At 42.6% G+C, this 25333-nt stretch overlaps 1 protein-coding gene across 3 annotated transcripts in view; it reads left to right on the top strand.

Moving 5' to 3' along the window:
• ttc7a (tetratricopeptide repeat domain 7A) overlaps positions 1–25333 on the top strand; it is a 49142-nt gene that overhangs the window by 9957 nt on the left and 13852 nt on the right. The window contains exons 1-14 of one of the 3 annotated variants that reach the window (XM_046071391.1): positions 222–363; positions 601–724; positions 2465–2528; positions 2748–2885; positions 5164–5247; positions 6181–6285; positions 8631–8748; positions 9340–9397; positions 9883–9955; positions 10070–10230; positions 16077–16193; positions 17786–17898; positions 18530–18664; positions 24747–24949. In XM_046071391.1, coding sequence (XP_045927347.1) covers positions 609–724; positions 2465–2528; positions 2748–2885; positions 5164–5247; positions 6181–6285; positions 8631–8748; positions 9340–9397; positions 9883–9955; positions 10070–10230; positions 16077–16193; positions 17786–17898; positions 18530–18664; positions 24747–24949 — 1485 coding nt within the window. In that variant the 5' untranslated portion in view covers positions 222–363; positions 601–608. Of the gene's footprint in view, positions 1–221; positions 364–595; positions 725–2464; positions 2529–2747; positions 2886–5163; positions 5248–6180; positions 6286–8630; positions 8749–9339; positions 9398–9882; positions 9956–10069; positions 10231–16076; positions 16194–17785; positions 17899–18529; positions 18665–24746; positions 24950–25333 lie in introns of those variants that run through there. The other 2 variants (XM_046071392.1, XM_046071393.1) reach the window with 2 other exon arrangements.

The raw sequence follows: 25333 nt of genomic DNA, 5'->3' as shown, positions 1-25333 counted from the left end.
TGTATAGCTTAAACTTTCTCAGCAACTTTCCTCAGTTAAAATTTCTGCAGCATGGTTAGTTATTTAGTAAGTAAGTAACATTTTCTTTATTGCTTATCATGTTGCTATCTATAACTTAATATGTAGTCTCATCTGCTTGCTCATCTACCCAATATTTGCAGTTTTCTTTTAATACATTGTGGTTTCCTCCTAGTCTGCAGCGAGGAAGCTAGCAGAGGTGTTGCTGAGCTCCGTGAGTGAGGACAGCTACTGGCCCCCGCTGGGCCCCCCGCCCATCGCCTGGCTCCACAGAGAGGGAGCTGCCGCTTCCAAAGACGCCATCTATCCCACTGTTAAACCACCGCAACGTTACAGCACTGACTGGTCTGTACTGCCTTTGTTTCATTTCTATGTCACTACCTTTTTTTGTGTTTGTGTTTCATTCTAGCTGTCTTAATCCTCTTTATTGTTATTAGTGCAATTATTGCTTTACTCAAGTACAGTATTTATTGTGCCCACAGCAGTAGCACAGTAGGTGTCATTTACCTTTGTCAACTTTGCACTTTTAGCCCATGTGAATTCAGTTTTCTCCACGATACTATCCGACCAATAACGCGGCAGTTGCCGCCATGTCTCTTTCTGCAAGTGTTTTTTGTGCTAAAGACCATGAGTCATCATCAGGGAGGCGTAAATCTGAGCCACAGCTTTACAAAGTAAAAGGACAACCTTTCACGTGGAAAGTCAGGTAACTTCCCTGTGAGTGCTCATGGGCTACCAGTTTACACTGGGTCGTTCAAGGTTAGGCATCCCACTGCACACGCAAATCATTGTACACATCTCTCCTCTTCTTATCAGTGTGGTGTAGAACTGTTCTCAAGAAGAAGAAGAAGAAGAAATCAAATACTGCACTGCTAGAATACCTGGGAATAGGCATAAGGCAATGAATACAGTTTTTCAATCATGGTCCAACAAATACCATATTTAGGTTGTTAAAGCAAATTCACGGGGTACCTACAAGTACAGTAATTGGACACAATAAGGACAGACCTTATAGCATATGTGAAATATAGCTTTGACAAAGAATATTGTGCACAATATTAAGAGAGAACACTGTAACAAAACAAAAGCTGAGGTTTAAGGTTTAAGACAGGGTTAAGCCTGTGCATTACATTAAATGTATGCTCAGCCAACCCACCCTGTATAAATAAAGGTTAAATAAGAAACTAAATGTTTAGACCGATAGAAAAAACTTGTTATATTAAGCTATAAATGGTAAAACACACAATAATTGTTACAATGGTTTTCTTATATTCTTACCTCTGCAGTAACCGGGAAAATAGAAATCTCAAAAGCTAAAACCAGTTACCTTAATTACCCTTTAATCACCTCTGTGGGGTCAAGCAACTTATCCCGCAGCTGCATTTTAAACTGTCTTTTCACAAGTTGAAACTGGAACACAGCATATCGTAACATAACAGCACAAGATAACAATGACATGATCTGACATATCATGATGTCTCATGCCATAACTTAACAGCATAAAGGAGCATCACATGACATGACATACCATAACAATGCAACATAGCATAAAAGTAATAGGACAACATAAGACATATCATAACATAACATGACATTATAAACATAACAGAGCATAGCATAACATGACATGACATACCATAACAATGTAACATAGCAACGTGACAGCATAACATTAAATAAGATAACATGTCATGATAAACATGACAAGAGGATAACGACATGACATGACATAACAGCATAGCATAACATAACTTAAAGTGATATACTGTAACCTAACATGACATAATATTCAAAAGGGGTGAAAATCCATCACACACTCCTAAACAAACGGGTAATCTGCATCAGCACACTGAAGAATAACAAGATTTTGTTGCCTCGTTTCTGCACTTCCATCTTTGCAGGGGCCCTGCAAGCCATACTTAGTCACCACCACATGACTAATCCTGCCCACACTATCATAAGAGAAGATCTAAATCCATGTCTGAGATTAGAAGTAGAGGGGGAACAGGAGACTTCACCCTGAGGAATAGCTGTACTTCAGTATTGTTCATGGCTTTTGTCAGAAGTTATCGCTTTTCAAAAGGCCACGATGGTGTCTGGTCCTATAATAGGACACAGGGCTGACCAGAGAGGGAAGGGAAGCAAGGAAAGTGATGAATGAGAGGAATGGAAGAAATGAAGGGGCGTGTGTGTGTGTGTGTGTGTGTGTGTGTGTGTGTGTGTGTGTGTGAGAGAGACATCTGAGATGAGGGCTGTGTAGTGATACACCCAGGTTGGTCCGTGTTGTGTTACAGCACCACAATTGAGACTGAAACTGGACACTGCCTGCAATCTGGCAATCTACCTCTGGTCAAGCTGTGTGTGTGTGTGTGTGTGTGTGAGAGAGAGAGGGATAGACTTCCTGTTATACTACTGTACTATTTCCTGTTTTTCTGTGTCCTGGCAGTTGCTTTTGTCCTCAGGACGTGGTGGAGGAGGCTGTGTTGCTGCTGCTCATCACTGAGTCCATGGTGAGACACACACACACACACATACGCACACCCTACCTTCTCTAATACTCCCCTTACACACCACATTCTCAGCCTTTTTGCTTTCAAATCACATACAGGGAATAGGCAACTCCTTTAACAGAACCTTTCTACTATGACCATCAGTCTTTCCCTTCCTTAGTTTCCCTGCTTTTCCTCCCTTCTCATCCTCTTCCTCACTCAGCAACTCTGTTCGTCCAGGCCAGCGGCGAGGCGGTGATCAGTCGTCTGCCTGACCAGGCCGAAGCTCGCCAGGCCAGCCTGCAGGATGCCAACTCTGTCTACGACCTGCTTACCATTGGCATGGCCAGGAGGGGGCAGTACGCCATGCTTTCTGAGGTGTGATGACACACTCTTAAACAGAGACACACACTCTATGCTGGAGGTCTGAGGGGAGGAGAGCAAAAGAGTGAGAGATGAGATGTGTTAGTGAGAGCTTTGCCTTTCCCAAACTTTTTAATGAGTGTCCTTATCACTTTGAGCAAGGGGATTATGTGTCTTTTTCTCTCAGTCTCCCAGTCTTTTCCCATCTCTCAGCATCCCCCTTCACTCTGTCTGTCTTTTTCTGCTTCTTCCTCCCTTTTTCTTTCAGTATTTTGCTCCAAATTCCTTTTTTACAAGCTCTGTCACCCCCTCTAATGTCACCTCTACTCAGATGTGGGAAGTCGGGGTCATCTCAAATTAGGTTTGTCCACCTGTCTGACTGATTCATAGATAGCATCAGTCATCTTATAAGGAGGACCACACACACACTCATAGTCACTGAGGTAATTCCACCTAGACCAGTGGGATCAGTTTACTGATATATGAGGCCAGTATGGGCCATTTATTAAAAATTACACGTCAGCCAGTCAGTGCCATCCATCTCTGATGTGATGAATAAGATTCAGATTGGTTGATTACAGTTGCTGAGTAATTAATCAATCCATCAGTGTATGTATTAGTATTATATAAGTTTGATTTATGCCAATGCATACATTCTTACAAAGAGAAACGCTGGAGGCTTGTATGGAAAAAATTTGATGATTTGAAATTTTTGCAGAATAAAATTAGCTAATGGTGACAATGATGGAAGTAATGTCTTAAGTCCTGTAGAAAGCAGTAATACACAGTGTGGAAATATTCCATTAGGTCCTGCATTCAAAAAAATGTATTTGTTGAAAGTACATTTTATGACTACTTTTAGCTTCATGTATTATTATATATGTTAAGTTACTGGATTAATATTACTGGCACATTTATGTATAAGTAGCTGGTCGAGGTAGAGACAATTTTAGATACGCTGGCAGCATGGCTCCAGAGATGGCAGTGTCAGTCAGTCGGTCCACCACTTTGGTCCAGACTGTTCGATGGATTGCCATGAAACTTGGTACAGACATTCATGTTGCCCACTGAGTGAATCCTAATAACTTTAGTGATCCCCTAAATTTCATCAAGCGCCATCATGAGGGAAACATTTCTATTTATTGAATGCTTTGGATTCTGAAACAACTATCAGCAAAATAACAATTCCATCATCCACAGCTGTATTTTACGTATGGTAAAATGCTAAACATTGGCATGTTAGCATTTAAGTTAAATCACCATTGTGACAAGGTACAGCCTCACAGAGCTGCTAGTTGTAGACTCTTATTCTTGTTAACAACTTTGTATACTATTGGGTATATGTCTGTAAAAATGCATTATATTTACTTTGAATCTGCAAAGTAAGTAGTATAGTAGTAGTATAGCTGTCAAGTAAATGTGGAGTAAAAAGTACAAATTTTCCCTCTGAAATCTAGTGGAGTCGAAGTATACGTTGTTCTGTGTGCTGCATCCGGCATCCCAATTTGTCTGAATCCCAGTTCCGCCTCTGCATATTAACCAGTGGTTAAATTGGGGTTTGGTATGTGTGGGGGCCAAATTTAGCAGGGTTAACAAGGGTCAGCACCATTACGTATGTAGCAGCAGAAGCGAAAGTTGCTGTTTCATAATAGCAGACAAGTATTACCGTATTTTGTTTTTATTGATACTCTGCTTAGTTCTTTCATTGTATCATTTAAGAAATACCCACAGTCTAGTTCAGTAGTGCAATTAGCTGCATTGTCCACACTCAGTCAGTTAGCACATCAGGAACTCTTTGTCTGCATGTTAAATGGTCGGCGGCTTTTCTAATGAGTGCCCGTTATTCAATTAGAATATCACACAGACCTTTTTCCTGGTTTAGCTCACTTCTCTGCTTGACTGACAACATGTGACTGAGTGGCGCTCTGCGCCATCCTCTGCTCGTCTACACACATCAATCACATCATTATGTACTGAAACAGTGCTGAGTGGGTGGTGAGTGGTGACTGACATTTCAAACTCGAAAAACGTAGTCAAGAGGAGTGGCCATTCACTTTTGAAGCTATGTAAATGAGAAAAAAATGAGTGGATAAATTTAATGGCTGGCTTTCCTGACTTAAAAATTGGTCTCCTAATGGCTTAGTGTCAGTTTGGGCATGCATTTTCATGCATTTCACTTCTCTTTCTTGTTCGGCTCAGCCTGGCAGGAACCTGTACCTACACATCCCACTTATGTATAATCATCACTATTTTGCTAGATAACATATTTGTGTGTCTGCATTTCTCCTCACAGTGTCTGGAGCGAGCCATGAAGTTTTCATTCAACGAGTTCCACCTCTGGCACCAGCTGGGCCTGTCACTCATGGCGGCCGGGAAGGTGAGCTAATTTCTCCTTATATACCAGCAACAGACCCTCACACATGCCATGCCACACCCTAAGGAGACATCCATCTTCTGCCATACCTCTGTCCTGTATGCCGCGGTGCTCTTGACTCACCCTTATGTCCAGACGTGCAACAAAAAGCGTTCATAGATAAGTGTTCAGTCTGCTTGAAGAAGCAGATGGGTGGAATTCTACTCAATCTGGACAATTTAAATATTGCCAAGCAAATTACTTTAAAAAAAACAATCCATTTAAAGGGCATTCAACTACCTTATTAGTCTAAACCGTCTAGTATGTATTGTCCTTCGTGGACAACCCCCACCCCCATCTGCCTCTCAAAATTAAAAAGTTCAAATAATTTGCAAATACAGTACTATTGAATTAATTTGCAGATAAAATATGTTAAAAATTGTTGTAACAAAAAACTGGACATTTCCATGGGAGTCCTCCGAACGGGCTGTAATAGCTTACAATCTCTCTCCCTCGGTTACTGTATGTGTGTGTATGTGTGTGCGCTCGTGTGTGACAGAAAAATTGATCTGGGTTGCAGGATAAAGTGACACTGCAGATCAATGGAGAGCTCTAGAAATAGGCTGCTCCCTAGAAGGAGAAGGGGGCCGCCTCAGTGTCGTCAGATCCGCTTCTATTTAGGGCCAGCATGTGTGTGTGTGTGTGTGTGTGTGTGTGTGTGTGCATGTGCATGTGTGTGAGCGCATGTGCGCGTGGTCCATTAATGATTGGCCTACATGTATTAAGTGACTGTGTGTCTAAATGGGTCTATTAGGTCTGTGTAAGGACGGGTGATGTGTGTTTGATACACTCTCTCAGAAGTGATCCGTGTCATCTGTGGCTGCATGATGACTGGCTGCTGCGTGCAACTTGAATCACAATTTGTCAGTGACGTGTGTTTGTGCGTCTGTGTTCCAGGGGGTTGGTGCGGTGTCTGTATTTAAAGAGTGTGCCAGGATGAGACCAGACGACCCTTCATTGCCCCTATTGGCTGCTAAAGTCTGCATTGGTCAGCTGCACTGGGTGAATACACAGCAAACATTCACATACACTTACACACATTTTAGATGTATACAAATAAACATTACACGCACACACCTGGACTCAAATGCACACATGCAGCTGTGGTCCGGCCTGTGAGCCTGAGCCATGTAGCCTACAGACATTCTTTATGGTATTAGTGTTCTTGTTCTGCTCTACATTTCCCAGATACTTGTTGCTGTGATACCTTCTTTTGAATTATTTTGTAGCTGGAGCTGTTTTCCTTGCCTCTTGCGCCATGTGGTGGCTTTTGCTGCTCTTGCTACCATGTCTATTTAGAGAATAGATAGTTGATACAGAGTAGCAGATGTTTACATCCCCACAAAATTATTAAACAACTGCAACTCAAAATTAGGTTCATTTCTGCAATGTTTTGCTTTGTTCTTGGGGAATCTTGGACACTTCCACCTCTTCATCCCTCCCTATTCCCTATCTAAGAAAAAAGAAAAGAAAAATCCTGCTTTGCTTAAACTGCTCTCAACTCAAGTCATGTTCATTCATGAGATGATTACTGTAGTACAAAATGAGGATAAACTAAATTCTGTGACTATGATTCTTTGAAGGTTTTCCAATTCTTATCTAATATTTGCTCCTTTTTAGCATTTAGCTCAATTACCATCTTGCGGAGCTGCTAGGATGACTGTGAACTTGTTTCTTGTTAAATAATATTTGGCTAATTCAGATCAAAGTCAAAGTCAGTGCAGCTGCACCCTGTGATAAGGGGTCAAAAGTAGCCATTGCTTTGTATAAAGATATCATAAGAAGAGAGGAGAATGGATCCTATCTCATTGAGATATGACAAATCTGCATGTGAACGCAGTTTGACGTACAATCAGTTTGTAATCTATGCATGTTCATTTTCATTTAGTGAAACCTGCCCCCTCAGCTTCAGCAAATATCCATAAAATGATAAGCTGCAAGGTGAAGTTATGTCATAGAATTCTGTAAATGGACAGCAGCGTCATAGAATATTTAGTGTGTGTACATGGAAAGTCATAACACAGTCGCACTGTCGCTAATGTTTTGGGATTGACACTGGGGTCACTCAGGCAGATACACATCAACGTGAATCCCAACCAGCTTGCATGGTCCTGCTGTTCATGATCTGGGCAGGAGGGAGAAAGTCACATCAACAGTGGTATTTAGGGTGAAGGGAGAGAGAGAGAATGAGTGAGAGTGAGTTAGGCAGAGAGAGAGAGAGAAAGGGGTCAGAGATTAGAAAAGAGGAGCTCACAGGGGCGAATGGAGAGAGCACATCTGTCAGTGGCTGGAGATCATGGCAGGCCAGAGACACTAAGGAGCTTACAGCCTTAATCACAATGGGACACTATGGCCATAGTACAGTGGGGCATTACATAAATGGGCCACCATTATCCACTCTCAGCTCCACTGGACAATCAGACAGAACTATTATCTAGTCAGCAACATTTTTTTTGTGCTCATTGCATCTGCCCACTAGCCCACAGACCAGACCAAAACCTCACGTATATGGAACAGCAAAGGATCTTAGGGGCACGACCCTTTCCAAACCCACAACATCACCACAAATGGCACAATTGGGATCTGAAAGCTGCTTTTATAAATTCCTAAAGAGCAGTTTTGTAGATGCAAGGTTTTCACCCAACAACTGCAACTGTGTTCTTCTTTTCGTACCATTCAAAGGACAGAAAAAAGCCTAATCCTCCTAAGTTGTGCATGGAAGTGTTTAAATGACTGGCTATTCTGTACAGGCTTTGAACTCACACGGACTGGATTCAGAGAAAGAGGCACAGAGAGAGAGAAGAGAGAGAGAGAGCAGAGGAGGAGGATGAAGGGGAGAAGAGGAGGATGGTGTCAGAGCAGTTGGCTTGCTGTTGAGCTGGCGTGCTGTCAAAGGCATTACCCCCCCTTCGCCCACCTACCCACCTGCCTGCCCACCACCAGCCAAACCTCACACACAGTGACATACTTTTTCCTCGGCTCAGAGCACCTCGGCTCGGCTCAGCCACACACCGCCTGCAGTCTACTGCTGAGTGTGTGGGCGAGCGTGTGTGTGGATGTGTGTCCTTCTCCAAGCTCTGCGTTGTCCTTCAACTGAATCTACTCAGACTGTCCTCACACTAAACTCACAGCAGGCCACGCCATCGATACTTCATTTCCTGCTGCACCTCAGCCACATATACGTGCTACAAAGTTTGTACGAGAGGATGTTGCAGGTCCTTCTTACATCGCATATCTCACAATGCTCCGAAGAGATTTGTTTGTTTTATATTATACTATCCTTCAGAGGCTAATTGAGTGTATGTTTATATGTTTACATGTTTATATATGTGTGTGTGTGCTTCCAGTTTGATGAGGCTGAGGCTCTGTCGCAGAGTGTGGTGTCTATGGGGGAAGAAGCTGGAGAATTTCTACCAAGGGCCTACCTGGCTCTGGGACTGTGCTGCAGTTTACAGGCCTCTGATGGTAAGGACACACAAACCAACAAATAGACAAATATGCTGAGAATATCCCCTCCAGGCAAACGACAGCATACCTCATTTGTATAAATGCTTATAATTACATAAATTAACCAGCCCTTAAGGGAATCGTTCGACACTTTTTGGAAATACGTTTATTTCCTTTCTGAGAGCTTTTTCCCCCTGCTTTCACTCTTTATGCTAAGCTAAGCTAACTGTCTTTCTGGCAATAGCTTCATATTTAACAAACAGAGAATGATGGTATCAATATTCCCATCTCTCTCTCAGCAAGAACACAAATAAGGATAATTCCCAAAATGTCAAACTATTCCTTTTTAATTTAGTGAAATTTGTGAGGACTTGGACATTTTCTATTCTATTCAATTCAATTCAGCTCAGTTAAATTCAGTTCAATTCAATGGGGCTTTATTGGCATGGGAAACAGATGTTTACATTGCCAAAGTAAGTGTGTAAAGTAATTAAAAATGTGTATTTGAACAGAAGAATTGCACTATTGTATAAGATATACTTTTACTGCTATAATATAACAACACTAAAACTGTGCCATGTAAACTTTTGGTTATTTCTGTCTCTCCAGCTACTCTGAAAGCTGGTCGTAATAAATTCAACAGAAAAGCACTACAAGCTTTGAGCAAGTAGGTTCCAGTTCTTCCATTCTACATAACATACTGTACACTGTTTATCAGTTGCTGTCCTTTTGCTCATATCATACATACATAGTATAAGTAGCATATTTTTAGCCATGCAAGCAAACCATTGAATTGTTGCATCGAATGCTATTAAATATGGATCCAGACCCTCTCAGGTAAAAAAAAAATGTGTTTAATGCTTTGCCCTCAACCTCAACTGTACTTTGTGTTAATGCCAATTGCTACCATGCTAGCATGCTAAACTAAGATGGTTAATTGCATGTTAGCATGGAATATGCATAAGCATGTTAGCACTGTTGTTGTGTTAGCATGCGGATGTAAGCATTTAGAGGGCTGCACAGTCGTCCACATTAGCCTGTGGACCTGTTGTCGTTATTGGACTTTGTTAAACATGTGGCAATAAAAAAAATATGGTAAAACCTTCTCTAACATAATATGAACCATGAGGGCTGTCTCTCTCTCCTCCGCAGGGCTCATTCATTAGACCCCCAGGACTCACAAATTGCTATGTATCTGGCTCTGCAGCTGGCACTTGTACGCCAGGTATAAGCAAACAAATGGGGAAGATTTTGTATGTTTTGTTAATCACAGCCATTAATTACAAGAAAATGTTGCAGATTGTGAGTTATACCTGTGAATGGGTGTTGTGTCTGGCAGGTATCAGCAGCCATAGAGCCCCTGCAGGCAGCTTTGTCTCTCCGTGGGGACGACTTACACTCCCTCCACCTGCTGACCCTGCTGCTGAGTGCCCAGAAACACCACCGTCATGCTGTGGACACCCTGGGCCTGGCCCTCAGCCAGCACCCCAGCAACTTCAAGTAAAACCCACTATACCATCCCACTCATACAGGCAACAGAACGACTTGGTAGCTGTACGGATGGACTTTGTATGGGTTTTTTTATGTGTGAGTGTGTGTGTGTGTCTCTGTAGGAAAAGCTTCAGAGAGTGGTGCAGTGAGGCCCTCTCCTAACTCTAGTCCTCTCCGTAGGGATAAGGTGTCGTAGCTCCACTGGGTTGGAGGCCAAGCACACACAAACACACACACTCACGCACACACTTGACGCCTTATTTAGACGTGCCAGAGTAGAGGCCTGCATTGCGGTACCCATGCCCCTCACGCACCCTTACCCTTTTAACACTGCAGCTCTAAACCGAGCCCTACTGCTGCTTTCCTGACAGAACTGAGGCTTCTGACACATAAACCCACCTGTCTGCTACACTAAACAGGTTAAAACCTGACTTGGACAGTTGATTGTAATCTTTTTGGGGAAGGATCCATTGATTTGCTTTGGGACACTTTGAAAGGACACGTTGCAGGTATTGAACCTGTGACCTTTTAGTTATGGGTTGGCATCTCCTTACCTTGCATTCACTATTTCACCAACATTTTCACCTTTGTTGTCATACCTGACCAAGGTTTAATATGCACATACATGGTGTAGATTATTGCATAACATGCTGTAATATTTCATTATCTTGTCTTTGTATTTAATTTCATAACAAATAATTACAAAGACTTCAGTTTTTTCCCCCCAAAATTGTATTCTTGTCTAGGTTGAAAAGACTAAGTAAAGCCATATGTCTCTAAATGTTTTGAGAAGAATCCAGCTAAAATGAAATAGTTTAAGGCCGGTTATGCACAAGTATAGGCCCAAAAAATGGTCTAAGATGCTCCCATTGTCTCATAGGAAAGATCCCAGTCTGTCATCCTGAACAAACACATTAAAAACATATTACTTTGCTGTGGAGGATGTTCCATCTAATCATAGATGGATAACATTAACTATCCAGGCCAGTTATTTCACGCTAACCATAATATGGAAGCATGTTGCGTCATCTTTTTGATGTGTTTTCTCTCCATTTCAAAGCCCAGTACAGCACTTCATTATACAGCCATTTGGGGTCAGTGTTGGCCTCCACGGCCCCAGCACAGACAGATGGGATACATCCATACATCAGGAGTGAGAGGAAGAGAGAGGAAATGCAGAAAAACAAGAAAATTGATGAAATAACGAAGAGCAGGAAGAATGTAAAAGAGAGCCCGACAGGAAGAAGAAAACACAGAGGCAGAGTGGGTGGACGTAGGAAAAGACGGCTTTATAATTACACAAGCTGTACTGATCAGTACTGTATGTACAATAGAAAGATGAAATCTGTTCTCTTTCTTTCACACAGTCGCACACACATCCTCCGTAGAGACACTTGACTGCTTTGACCCATTTAAGAGCTCTTTTCCGGGCTTAGCCAATCACATCGCTTTCTGCGCCAGGAATCCCCATCGCCCCGGTAACCATGAGGTCATATGGGTGGACCAGGCAGCATCAGTTGTTGTTCCTAAACTGTTGTTATGGAGCAGTAGAGAGACATTGAGTCAGAGAGAGAGAGAGAGAGAGAGAGAGAGAGAGATACAAATCTATGCACCAGTAGTTTACTTAATGGAACAGCTGAGTTCAAATTAATTTTTACTGAATGTCCATGAACCCCTAAGATACCCCCAAGATTTAGTGATCTATGTTTCTGATAATACTTTTACTGGTTTGGCAACACAGTCTGTCATGCCAATGCATATTTGAACTGTGCCAACCTGAAGCTGAAGAGAGACAGACAGTAGAGTTCTGCACAGGCCTGAAGTGTTAGCCCTAACCTGACCTGGCCCAATTCATTTAGGCCCAACTGGCCTGGGACCGGCAGCTAACAACATTTTTCATCCCTCAATCTCTCTCTCAGAGTAAGAGTCCTCGTTTTAGCAGCGTAACTATGGTCTAGGCTGCTGCTTTATCGATCTGTCCAGAATGACTGAGAAACTAACTGGGAAACATCATATAGTATAGTATGTATTCAGGAAATGTAATCAGGGATGTCACAGCTCTCACCAAGCATTCATTGGCCGGCATCTCTCCCCACTGATAATTTGCTAGTATACTCTAAACTCAATCATAAAAGAGCCAGCTGTTTCCCTTAGGAATTGATAGATATCCAAACAGAGCAAAAACGCAGGTGACAAGAGGCACAAATCTAAGTTAATGGTAATGTTGCTCTGTGCGTGCTGTTTGTGTAAATGGGCAACACATTAGCCATTAGCAATTAATGCAGCTTTCATAAACCCTGAACCCTAACTTACATTTACAAAAGTATAGAATAAAACAGTGGCGTGATTGTCTCCGAAAGACACCTGTGCTTCCATGCAGGCGGAGAAGAATGTTCCAAGTGAGAGAAGGACACATCAGTAAGCCTTGCAAACAATGCATCATTGAAACTGTGAACCAGTGAAGGTAGTACTTGATCGTAACATTTACTAATCAACAGTATTTTAGCCCGTAGCCCAACCCAAACCTGCAACATGCACATTGGAAATTAATCCAGAATATCTTAATACCCATGGGACCTGTCAGGCTGAGGCCGAGCTGCAGACCTCAGAGTCAGCGAAGAGAGATCGAGGCAGAGCGATAGATGGGGGGGGGGGAGATGGGGGAGTGATAGGAGGTGTTTTCTCAGTAACAAGCTCATTGAACATCGTTTGCTTTGGATGTGTGAGCGAGCATCAGTAATCAAACCTTGTACTGTGCATGGTGCTGGGCATGCCGCATGTCTGCGTACTTGCGTTGTGTTGTGGGGGTGGGGATATATGGGTATACATATGTACAAGATCGTAATCTGGCACATGCATGTTTGTGTGTCAGCGTGCATCGGTGTGTGTGTGTGTCCATGCATGTGTGTGATTCTTGTTAGCCATTGCCTCTCTGCACCACAGCAAACTGTCAGCTTGCTGTAGCACACTGAATTCCTCCTTCCTTCTTTCTCCCACATCCTCTACCCCCGGCTTCTGTCATTCTCTCTGTTTCTCCTTCTCCATCTCGTCCTCTCTCTCTCTCGCTCCCTCTCTCTTTCTCACCCTCTCTTTCTCTCCTTGCCTCTCATCTTTTTTATCTCTCCGTCTCAGTTTCTCCCTTTTCTTTGAAATTTTAATCACCCAGTAAACAGGCATGCATTTCAATGTGAAATGTGATTCTGCTACAGATTGATAGAGCTGAGGCAAGAGAGGGAGAGAGGGGAAGGGTTGTGTTTGTGTGTGTAAGAGAGAGAGAGAGAGGGTGATCGTGGTCCCGCAGTTTGTACTAAAGAGAATGATTAATCCCGGTCTTTGATTCTGCATTCATCTAGCGGGATGTTGCAGCATGAACAAGTGTGTTTGTGCATGTGTGTGCATCTGTACAAGCGTGTGTATTAGCATACACATGCATGCCTGGCTTATGCTGTGCTACACAAAGCAAGCATGTCTGCACAGGCTTTTCGTGCATTAATCTCGTGTGTACTGTATATATATTCCTTCATATATATGTATATATACTCGAGTATGATGTGGGTCTGCATGTGCCCATGTGCCTGGAGAGAATACACACTCTGATCTGTGGGAGTGCAGAATGAGTAATACTGTAGATGTACCACTTTTCCAAGGGAACATTATTAGCTATTTTTATATGGAGTTTACGCCGGCACTCACCACTCTTAGCTGGCCACTGCGTTTACACTGTGCTACACTGCTCGTTGCCATCAGTCATCAAACACTACGCTCTACACACACCAGGCTCAGTCCCAGGAGGCTGGAAATGACATCCTTTGTAATCTGATGTGTAATTTTGAGTGCTGTAATCTTGTTGAAATCTATCTTTTCTGGAGCTGCGTGGGAAACACTGGCTGTGATCGAGGGGTGAATAGTGAGGTGAAAATTTCTCTATCCTCAGATAACTTAGATCAGTTTGATATTACTTTCTATGGTGTGCACAGTGAAATCATTTTGTAAAGCAATGTTTTGACCTGCAAGGCCCTCATCAGGCAAATGGCCATGTGAACCGGATATATGCAGATAAGAAATACTTCACTTACAAATAAAAAAAATAGGAGATCATATGATAAAGACCCATTATCCAAGACAATGTGCTATTCACATAAAAAAAAAAACAATGTGCTAAAGAAAGGACTGAAGAAAAGACAAATTTAGTCTGAAATCAATAAATATTTTTGGGGAGCTTGCACATTTCAGTGTGCAGACAGCCTCTTCTTTTCCTGTGTTAATGTTAACAGTGTGAAACGTCAACAGCAAGCGCTTAACACGGATGGAAAGAAAACGATTGGAATTAGTTTGTGAATGAGACCAGTATTAGTGTTGAACAGACACAAATACATAAATTTTTTGAGGCCGTACCATTACCTGGATACCAGCTTTTATTTGAGAATTTGCAGTAAACTCAGTTAAGGCGGTTCTTCGTGTTGTACATCCAGGGTACACAATAAGAAAGTCAGTTCTTTGTGCGCATGATACACACCCGCATACAAACACCGTGTCACATTTCAACACTCAGATGGGTTTACACCATCACAATGCTTCTAAATGCTTTGCCACACTGGTAATGGAGAGCCTAGAGACACACACAATCACACACACTCTGGTGGACCCCTACTGGCAGACGTATCCTTAACACAACGTCCCTCAGCAGCACTTGTCATCCGCACGTCACAAAATCCAATCCCCTCCAAGTGGGAGACTTGTTCTTTTCCAGCATCCCTCCATCTTCTACTCACACCCTCGGCACACACACCCACACCCTTCCCCCAGTCGTCCACCAACCCGTAGGTTGGTAGCGAGGAGCATTTCATCGAGAGTTTTCTCCCCTGTCATAAGCTTGTCTCGCTCTCCTATTGATCCGGCTTTTCTCCTTCCCTCATTCTCTCTATTTGCACCCCACCACCCCACCCCTGACAGGAGAGTACAGAATAACTAGAGGAGCCTTCAACAAGCGAGAGGCAGTGGACAGCTAGGCAGGCAGGGGTCTGATGCGGAGAACACCATAGTCTCTCTGGGTCTCTCTCTCTCTTTCTCCTTACATTCATGGATGAGTGATGCCCATGACAGACTGCATCCTCTGAGAGCCCCTTTTGGCAATTACTACAAATGCACACACACACACACACACACACACACACACACACACACACGGCACACACGTTCACGTCAGAGACTCCCACATCACTTAACTGGTTGTCTTCAACTAAAAGGGACGAGCGGAAACGGAAACACTCTATGGCCTCTACTTCATCAACCTCTGAACATACCACAACACACACACACACACACACACACACACAGACACGCACTCTTAGAGCTTGTTGTTGATGACTATCGTTACCCCCTCTCTGCTTCTATTGATCCATGTGTGCCTCAGTCCGCCTGCATCACTGAGATGTTGATGAGTCCTAAGCACTTACCCAGCTACTGCAGAAGCTCAAACACTTGGGCTGTGTCCATAAATGCCTATTTATATGCTTGTTGATTTTTAGAACCCAATATGCAACAGTCAGCTACATGAGATAATATCTAGTATAGCTAGTTTGAAGATTTAAAGGCATTTCAAGCATCGAAGGCTCCAGTTCACTGTAAATCTACGATTTTCTTTTCCTCGAATATCATGTTGTGTGTTCATACTGTAGCTTATGTGATCAGTGACAATAAGAACAAGTTTGACTTGGCTTGGGTCCAATTCCTTCAGGCTAATTTACTCAGTTTACAGTTTAATTTCCGTACGGGTACAAAAACAGCAGATACTCTTTATAGGCAGCATTAAGATTAAACAAAGATAATTAATGCGTGTTTGTTTTTTGGTCCAGTCTGCTGTTCACAAAGGTAAAGCTTGAAGAGGCCCTCTTTGGCCCGGCTGCAGCCCTGCAGACCTGTGAAGAGATGCTGCAACGCTGGCAAAGCCGCTATGATGTCAGCCGCTCCAGGTGTGCGCATGTGAGATGTGTTTGTTGTTTGTGCTCCTTTGCTTTCCATCTACAGGAATCTTTTCTACAGAAAAGCTACACAGACCAGTTAGCATGCTTAGAAACTTTTTTAATTTTGGCCATAATTGTATAACCTGGATAACAGTAATACACCATAATACACCACATTTATTTGGATTTAATTTAATGTGGACTACTTTGTCACAGAACAGTTAGGCAGCAGCGTACTGAACCTTAATTTATCTCAGATTCCTACACATTAGAATTAAGAAATAATTGCTGTCATCTCTAGAGCAGTCAAAGTAACTTTGAGTCACCAATAATAAGCTAATCTTTGCTCACAAACAGTAGCCTGAGCTATTTAATTAAGCAAGCTAGCTGTCTAGCTTTTAAGATAATGGTAAGTATAAACAATATAAAAAAATGACGTCATTCAGCTAGCATTTGCAACAGTGTCATTTATAATTTCTCTGATAAGATGACCTGTTTAAAGGTTGAAAATGTATGTTTGTATACTGTTTTGTGATTATTATTTTTTAGCTCCTGCCTTCCTGGCTCCACCCGGACAGAATATTTTAAAAATGTGATGTGGGAGTGGGGGCTAGATAGGGGCAAACTGTTGGGGCAATGTAGTATGTGACACGCGGGGGCAGGTGGGAGACAGAGACAGGCTGACATATTGACCGTGACTACTGAGCAGACAGTTTTAGCGTCTCTCAGGGCACATTTGCCACAGAAGGATCATACGAGGTGGAGGGCCTATCATCCCTCCACCACAGGCGTAGTTTGAACTTTAAGGTCAGAAGTTCACAAAATAAAATCTAGAGGGAATGTAATGTGTACAACAGAGGCTTAGTTTACATGAAAATGAATAATCAGGATACCAGCAGGTGCATTTTTATATCCCAACTAATATGTCCAATGGAATTGGGGGAATTACCATCGAAATCGAACTGCTGAACAGAACCTGTTACAGATCCCAGCTGTTAGTGTTACTCCAGAAATAAGCCTCATTGCGGGCTCATTGGTAGACCTATCCCAACCAAGCCATTGGTTCCAGGTGTCTGGCAGGGTGATGGCCGACAGGAGCAGGTGCAGCTTCAGCGCTGTTGTTGCAACGAAGACGCAGCCATTAATGTTAGCATTAGCAACTGCAGTGGTATTCTTACCACAGCGCTGGACTCAGCCTCTGCACTGGCAGTCTCTTCTCTGGGCCTAGCTGGCAAAAAATGAAACAATAATTACCTTTGGATTTAATTTAAGGTTCCAGTTTTAAGTCACAGAACAGTGAGGCAACAACGTACAACAACGTAGAACTTGATCGGGTCTCCTTTTCACATTCACAGATGGACCAATATTGAACCAAGTTAGAGAATGGCTTTGAGGATAGAAGCCTTTTCAAATTACATGGCCATTGATAAAGTAATCCTACAAACATGTTAATAACTTCAAAGAATAGTTTGATGTGAATGGCTCATAGCACATTATAATTATAGGGTCAGTATATGTAATGTATATCTGTGCTTGCACTTGTGAGTGTGTTTGTTCATTATGTTTGCACTCTACTGTTGGTGCGTGATTGTGTGTTGCAGTGAGACAGATGACAGCAGCAGTATACCAATGGCTGAGAGGACAGAGGTCAGCCCCGGAGCCAGGAAACCCTCCATCCACCTCGCCCTGCCTGACTTCCAGGACACCTCCACTGGTCTGCTCTCTCGCTGGTTAAAGTCTTTCTAATAAGGGAATGCCACTGTGCATATTTGGACTGCAGCATGCAGAATTTATTAAGTTAAACACATCCTCAATTTTCTCTGGTGTTGGGTAAATACCAGTGAGAAAGGTGAATGTGTAGGTCAGTCCAAATCCCCCCGCATTTGACCTATTATGGATTAAAACTGTTTACCAGTCTGCAACCCAGTTTGGGGGAGCAGATGTGCTGTTTAAATATCAATGATCTGACTCACCTCCACTCCTGTGTTTCTAGCAGGATCAGGGGTCTGTTCACAGGATATCTATTGACGTTCTGAAATTGAACAGAGAATGAGTGTTTGTTTTTGTCACTGTAGCTCTTTGTACTATTTTATGATGGTAAATGAACAAAGTATCTGTTTCATGATTAGCCTTGTCATATTTGAGGGGTTTTGAATTCACTCTTAATGTTTTTACTGTATATTTGGGACAAAATATTGTTTATTTTCTTTTTTCTTTAAGTTCATCTTTACATATTAAAGTATTCATTATTTTAAAGTCAATAATCACTTTGCAGGCAAGGATTTAGTTTCCTACTTTCCCTTAGAAAGGTACAATCGTTTTTGGTATTTATTATCCCTTCACAGGTTCGCTGAGTCCTTCGTCAGTTGCAGCGTCTCGTCTGGAAGCGGCGCTCTCTGAGGTGTCTGACATCAGCTCCACCCGTCGTCAAGGACCCGCCTACATCTGGACCACCCTGGAACGCATTTGGCTGCAGGCTGGTATGACGAATGCACGCACAACTATAACACAAGTTTTCAAACCTTGAGGTTGGAATCTCTTGGACAATTAGATTTTATATTCCTGTTAATATTCTGTTAACAGAGAATGTCTTTTCACTCTTGCTAGCGGTACAGGTCAGCCTATTACCATGTATCACAGTGCTACTTTGCTACATGTAAGTTCATTCAGTGGCCACTAGTAATAGTATACTAATCTGCTCATGAGCTTCACGCAAAGTGCTGGAAACTCATGGAAACTTCCACTGGATTGTTACAGTAATATTTTCATCAGCTTGAGGTTTAAGTAATCCATGCTCATTGCATGATTGCATTTAGCTGAAGTGATATGTTAGCTCCCTCCCTTTTCAGAAACTAACATTATTTGTATATCTTTCACCGGAGGCTCAGCAATGTCAACACAGCTAAATGTTTTCAAATTGGTAACCTCTTCTCGGCTCCGTACCTTTCATACAGTACTCGCGGAAAATAAGGCAGTGTGAAAGCGTTTATTGACAACAGACCCATGGGCTGAATCAGTCCAGAGTTGAATAGTTAGTATCATTTATTCAAGTTCATTCTGATAAGTTAGTCTTGTTCTTGTTATGTTCTTAACACAACACTGTCATCTGAGACAATCTCTGAGACCCACCTTCAAATTTATTATTGGCAAGCAAGGAACCTTACAGCTGGGTTGTGGAGGGTGAGCAAAATAGTACATAGCTGCTAGTCAATATCATACCTGTCATTCTGTGGGAAACACTGCACAGGATACTAATATGGATTGCTTTAGCTTCTGAAGTAATGTAGAAAGCCATACAACTGTAGTATTTTGCACTAGATTACGTTAGCAGCCGCTCAGCATTATCTGGCAAGTTAACATTATCTAATTTAAGCCAACTAAAGCACAAAATCACAATGTATTTCACATGCTTTGCAGTAATGTTAGTTTAACGGTCCAATAGGATGAATGCCAGCTCTGTGTCAGTTTTGTCAGTTTCAAAACAAAGCGGAGGTCTCTCCGTGATTCAAGCCTTTCAGATATTGACTGTGTTTTCACCCAACATCGATCTGATTCATTTTGCCTGAAAGGCTCCAGCAATAGCCAATAAAACTTTTTATCACATTACAATTTTATGATTGCTTTTATATTGCAGCATATCTGCTACGTAACATAAGGAAGTTACAAACTAAATTTCACTTGACAACCTGTTGTAATGTGACAAATAAACCTACCCTTGTACCTTGTACCCTTGAGTCTTGCAGACTCCTCCATCTCGTTAACTGCCGTGTTGTTGCTGTGTGTACGGTGCAGATGCAGCAGGCGAGAGGCTCGGGAGCATGCATGCAGTCACAGCCAATGGATTTCGGAAAATCCGACCTTAAGTCTTTACGGGAGTCGGCTACAGGTTACAACTACTTACCACAGAGGCAATAAAAAAGTGATTAATTTCCTTTAAAAAACTACATATAACCCCTTTAATGTAAGCTAAAATATATGGTATAATATATGGTAGGAGGCTACCCCCTTTAGACCATCTGACACAGAGCCCTTCTGGGACTGTACTGGACGAGCGCACTGCTCTTCATCAGAGGTGGAAAACCAAAACTGAAAACACTTGTGATCAAAAATAAAGGTCAACACAAATCCACACAAATGTAAACTTCAGCACCTCTGTTAAAGTGCAGCTCAGTCACTTCAGAGGGAACCATCCTGGAGCAAAGAGACAGTCAAACAGAGCAAAAGTGTCTGAGCAAGGGTGGCAGAGACAGCAAAGAGAGCGACAGGTGTCTGTGTCGTGGTCAGCTGTCTCATGTTATTCTCTTACTACTTTGTGGCGGACTGTTAACCGTTTGGGTAGCAAATAGCTTACACTGGCTAGATGTTCACTGAAAAACATTTATATTTAAATGTTTTGATTAAGCTACAATTAAGTAGTAAGGGACAATTCAGTAGGCTTAGTCACGGATAAGCCCTGAAGCTGTGTGCAATGCTCTCTCATTCTCTAAATGCAGGCAGGCTAAGTAACGGTGGGGGGTCATTTGCAAGTAGCCTCCGTTCTTTGAAGACCTTGCAAAACAGGTTGCGTCATAATGAATATTGAATATTAATATGGAAAATATTTTTGTTGTTGTTGAGTAACGTTTGGGGCTACAGTCAAAACATTAGGGGCTAAAGCCCTGGAAAAATGTCATCTCGTCAGCTAGAGAGGAAACATGCAGACATCAGCTTTTGGTTAAGCATATTGTTATGATGTACAATATATCCCGACAATTAATGCCTCAGTAGAGATGGAAATCTTAACACTCACGGGAATGATCTCATCAGATAAATTAGATTAAACTAGAATAAAATTTGAATATCTGATGCCAACTTTTTAATGAAAATCTTCTCCACACAGATGTGTGGTGTACAGCCTGTCTGAGGTGCTTTCACACCTGTAGTTTGGTTCATTTGGTCCTGACCAAGTGAAAAAAATTATACTCTGTTGCATTTTAGTTCTGGTCCGGTTCATGTTCACACTGCAGTTTTACAAATGAACCAAGAGAGGTAACCAAGATGTTACACAGACTTAGAGGTAACTTGTTGATTGGACAGTTTTGGCGATTGTCATCCTGCATCATCAGGACTGACGTGGGGAAATCAAACTCTGGTGACTGACAGTTTATGCAGAACTTTAATGCTTCTGATATGTTAGACCACAGATCGACCGCATAGCCTATTATGAATAATGTAAAAACAGGACATGTACAGTAATAATTCGGGGCTTATTAGCTTATTGTATAGCCTACTGTGGTATTGCTGTCACAAATGTTTTATGGAGGAACTGACAGGGTAAACTACCTGCCCTCCTTTTTTTTAACTGATTTTAACCTATTAATCAGGGAAATTACCTGCGTTGACAAGTATATGTTACCAAATGATTTTCATAAACATAGCATGGCTTATACAGATCAATTATAAGATAGCTGAACACATTTCGTGGTCAGCAGATGGATTTATTAATGGTTTAGCTTTGGAAATAATGCTCAGATCACATCTATCATAAAATCCTGTGTTTGGTTTGTTTGCTTTCACACCACAAGTGAACCGCACCAGAGTTCGTTTGAAAGCGTACTGAGACCTCCTCAAAGAGAGCTTGTTTGGTCCATTTTGGTGCACACCTGCCCAAACGAACCGCACTAAGGGGGAAAAAGGAACTCTTGTGCGATTCAACCGAACTAGGCAGGTATGAAAGCGCCCTTACACAGCTTACTGACCTGGTTACAAGCTCAGTTGAATTCCTTTCTCTCTGAGATGCAGTCATAGAAAGTCACTTCACCTGTATTTGAAAGGCTGAAAAGCCCTTTGTGGTAAAAAATAAGGGATATAAGTACATATTCAGCAAAACAATTTCTGCCAGAGATCATATATTTGTAACCTTGTTTTTGTGCAAAACTACATAATTGAATGTGATTACTGGAGCCATTTTCTGTTATCTCTGCCTTCAGAGTAAACAAGGACATGTTCCACAATTTAGTGGGTAGAACCATCCCAGTCCCATTGAAGACTGCATACCTTATGTAGCACTGCACGCTGTACCTGCATACATGTGGCCACTGTTCTATTAAGGGCAGGATTGTAGTGATGCATACCGCTATTACTTCCACCCTTTCAGCCTCAGTCTGCCTGTGGAGGTTCACAGGAGAGCAGATCATTGAAATGAAGGGAGAGGAGTAATGGAGATGCTCTGCACAAACAACATTCCATCCATCCACTCAACTGGAGTGGATGAGGCATGAGAATGGAAATCCATATAGCACCTCAGTGAAGGCAGTGATGCAACCAGCATACCAAGATGGGATCAGTGGAGGGGCTGTGGGGTCATGTCCCCAGTGGCTTGCTATAATCTGAAGGTTATATTCTACGTTCAACCTTTGCACTCTGCTGAGAAAATAGAATGTGCTCGCTGCTGATTTGAGCTAAACTGTGTGTGTGAGACCAGGGGTGTGTCTCCTTAAAGCTGACCCCCCTCTTTTCTTCCCAGCATTCCTCTTCTCAGTGGTCACTTCCTTTCTCAGTCTCACGTCCTCAAATGCCAAACAGGGAAAAAAACACACACAGACGGCTCTTTTAGATGGAAACGCGATGCAAACACACGCGCATTCCTGCAAACATATAAATGGACTGTATACATGCAGGCGCTGATCTGTTAGTTTTTTTTCTGGGAGCTCAGGTGAGGAGCAGGTAAGGGCCTTACATAACCAGAGATCATTCACTGAAATGCTTTTTCCCCAAAGTGAAGCTGTGAGAAGGAGTTCTGAGGCTGGGAAATGGGTCTTTTTCATCTCGCAGAGGTAGCCTCCATGCACTAAGTATTTCCCATCTGTGCATCTATGAGACACAGGTAAACAAACACAATATCCGCTACCAAACACACACGTGATCACACAGCGCTCAGGAGCAGACGCCGTGTACAATATACTTGCACAACAGCTCTCCCTTTCTCTCTCTCTCTCTCTCTCTGAAACACACACACAGTGCTGTCTTTAGAGCTGAAGAGTTTCGTTCTCAGGGATTCTCTAGAGTTGACCCATCGTCCACACATAAGAATGATTGACAGCTCCATGCGCCAGCATCCTGTCCAGATATTGGTCTGCTCCAGCTTCAGGGGCGGGTCCTCTGGTCCACTCTGTGTCCAAGTCTTATTGGACAATGACATGCTTGTAGGCGTGATTGTGTGTGTATGTGTGTGTGTGTGTGTGTGTGGGGGGGGGGGGGGGGGGGGGGGGGGGGGGGGGGGGGGGGGGGGGGGGGGGGGGGGGGGGGGGGGGGGGGGGCTTGTTCTCATCTTCCCAGCAGTTGCAAAGAAAGGAAGCAGGCAGCTTTAGTATGCGATGTCCATATTTAGGCAAGACTTTCATGACTTCCCAGGCACTGCATTGCTCCCACTCTCTCCTTCACACTTTTTCTTTGTGTGTGTTTGTGGACATGTATTACTCATGGTGTGGGGACATAAATCTGTTTCCACAGTCACATTGCTGGGACTCGCCTTCCTTTTGGTGACAAAATGCATGCCGATAATGTAAATCATTAAATTACAGGGTGAAGACTTGGTTTAAGTTTAGGTTAACAAACGTGGTAGTCTCCATCCTGAGGTACAGGTAACAGGTAAAATAATAAACAACTCCTCTAAATATAACACATCCTTATAAAACAAAATATTAAAGGATAATTTCAGTATTTTTGAACCTGGGCCCTAGTGTCACATATTTTGGTGTCGAAATAGACTGGTTGGTACAAAAGGTTTTGGAGTCCGTGCAGTAGATGGCTTCTGTGAATTGGCAGCAATGGCCTGTCAAAATTACATCCACAGAAAGTGCTACTTTTTGCCACAGACAGATTCAAACTATATTTTATAAGTTGTCGAACTACGTCATGGAAAGTGTTGAGTGACTCTCGGTGACACCCATTGTTTTTTAAAAAGAAACAGAAGTTCCGCTTGAGGAAAATTCAAACTGCTAAACAGACTTTATTTCCTACCTAATGTTACTGTGACACAACAAACTCCTCTCCGTTTCCAACTCTGACTCACGTTTCCACCATTGTCTTCCTGCAACAAATCGCCTCTCACAAGATTTCAGAGCGAGAATTGTCCTTGAGCGAGACTTCAGTTTCTTGTGAAAAACAAAGGGTGTCCATCCAAGTGTAGTGTTTTGTGTTTGGATTTGAGCTCTGCACAGTTTAAATTCTAACATGATGCTACTGAACTGACAGTTAAGTCATCTGTGCCACTCTCACGTTACTAATAGGATTAAAACATTTCTCTTCTTTTGTCTCTTTCCTTGATTATCCTCCTCACCTTCTTTTGCTTCACTCTCCTTCCTTGCTCTCTGTCCTCCTTCACCCCTTACCACCCTTTCTCCCTTTGCTTCCCATCGTCACTGCATCACTCTCTCTTCCTTTCTCCCTCCTGTACTTCCCCTTTATTTTCTTCCTCCCCTTTACCACCTCTTCCTCCAATTTAACTCCCTACCTACCATCCTTTCTTCCATCTCACCCTAACCTTCTTTCTTCGTGCTCTTTCTTCACCTCCTCTTTCAGGGGAGTTGTTCATGGCGGATGGTCGGCTAAAGGAGGCCCAGTTCTGCATTGCTGAAGCAAGCTCGCTCTTCCCCAACTCTCACTCAGTGCTACTGCAGCGAGGCCGCCTGGCCGAGCTCCGGGGCCAACTGGATGAAGCCAAAGGCCTGTATGACGAGGCCCTGGCCATCCATCCCACAGGAGAGCGCATACTTGTGCACATGGTAAGAGATTGTGAAAGCCTGCTAAATTAAATTAGAATTAATGTAAAATTCTGCTCAGTGGTCTGAATGCACACACACACACACACACACACACACACGCACAACATGCACAGATACAACTTAACTACTTCACTTGAGTCTGTTAAATTACTGCTGACATAAGATGCAGGCCGGATGTGTGAATACTTGACATGTGACATATCCATGCACACATTTTTCATGCTTGACTTGTGTTCACTAAATAACATTACACTGTATGTTACACAAGAACTTCAGAATGAAGTCACACTCATAAATACACATACACACATATCTAAATGTGTTTAGTAAAGCCACTTAATTAAATTAGAATTTAGGCAAAATTGTAAACACAACACCCCAGGG

This window comes from Micropterus dolomieu, linkage group LG15 (assembly GCF_021292245.1).
Source record: "Micropterus dolomieu isolate WLL.071019.BEF.003 ecotype Adirondacks linkage group LG15, ASM2129224v1, whole genome shotgun sequence".
NCBI classification, from domain to species: domain Eukaryota; kingdom Metazoa; phylum Chordata; class Actinopteri; order Centrarchiformes; family Centrarchidae; genus Micropterus; species Micropterus dolomieu.
The sequence above is the reverse complement of the archived record's forward strand: the minus strand, read 5'-3'. Positions and strand labels throughout refer to the sequence as shown.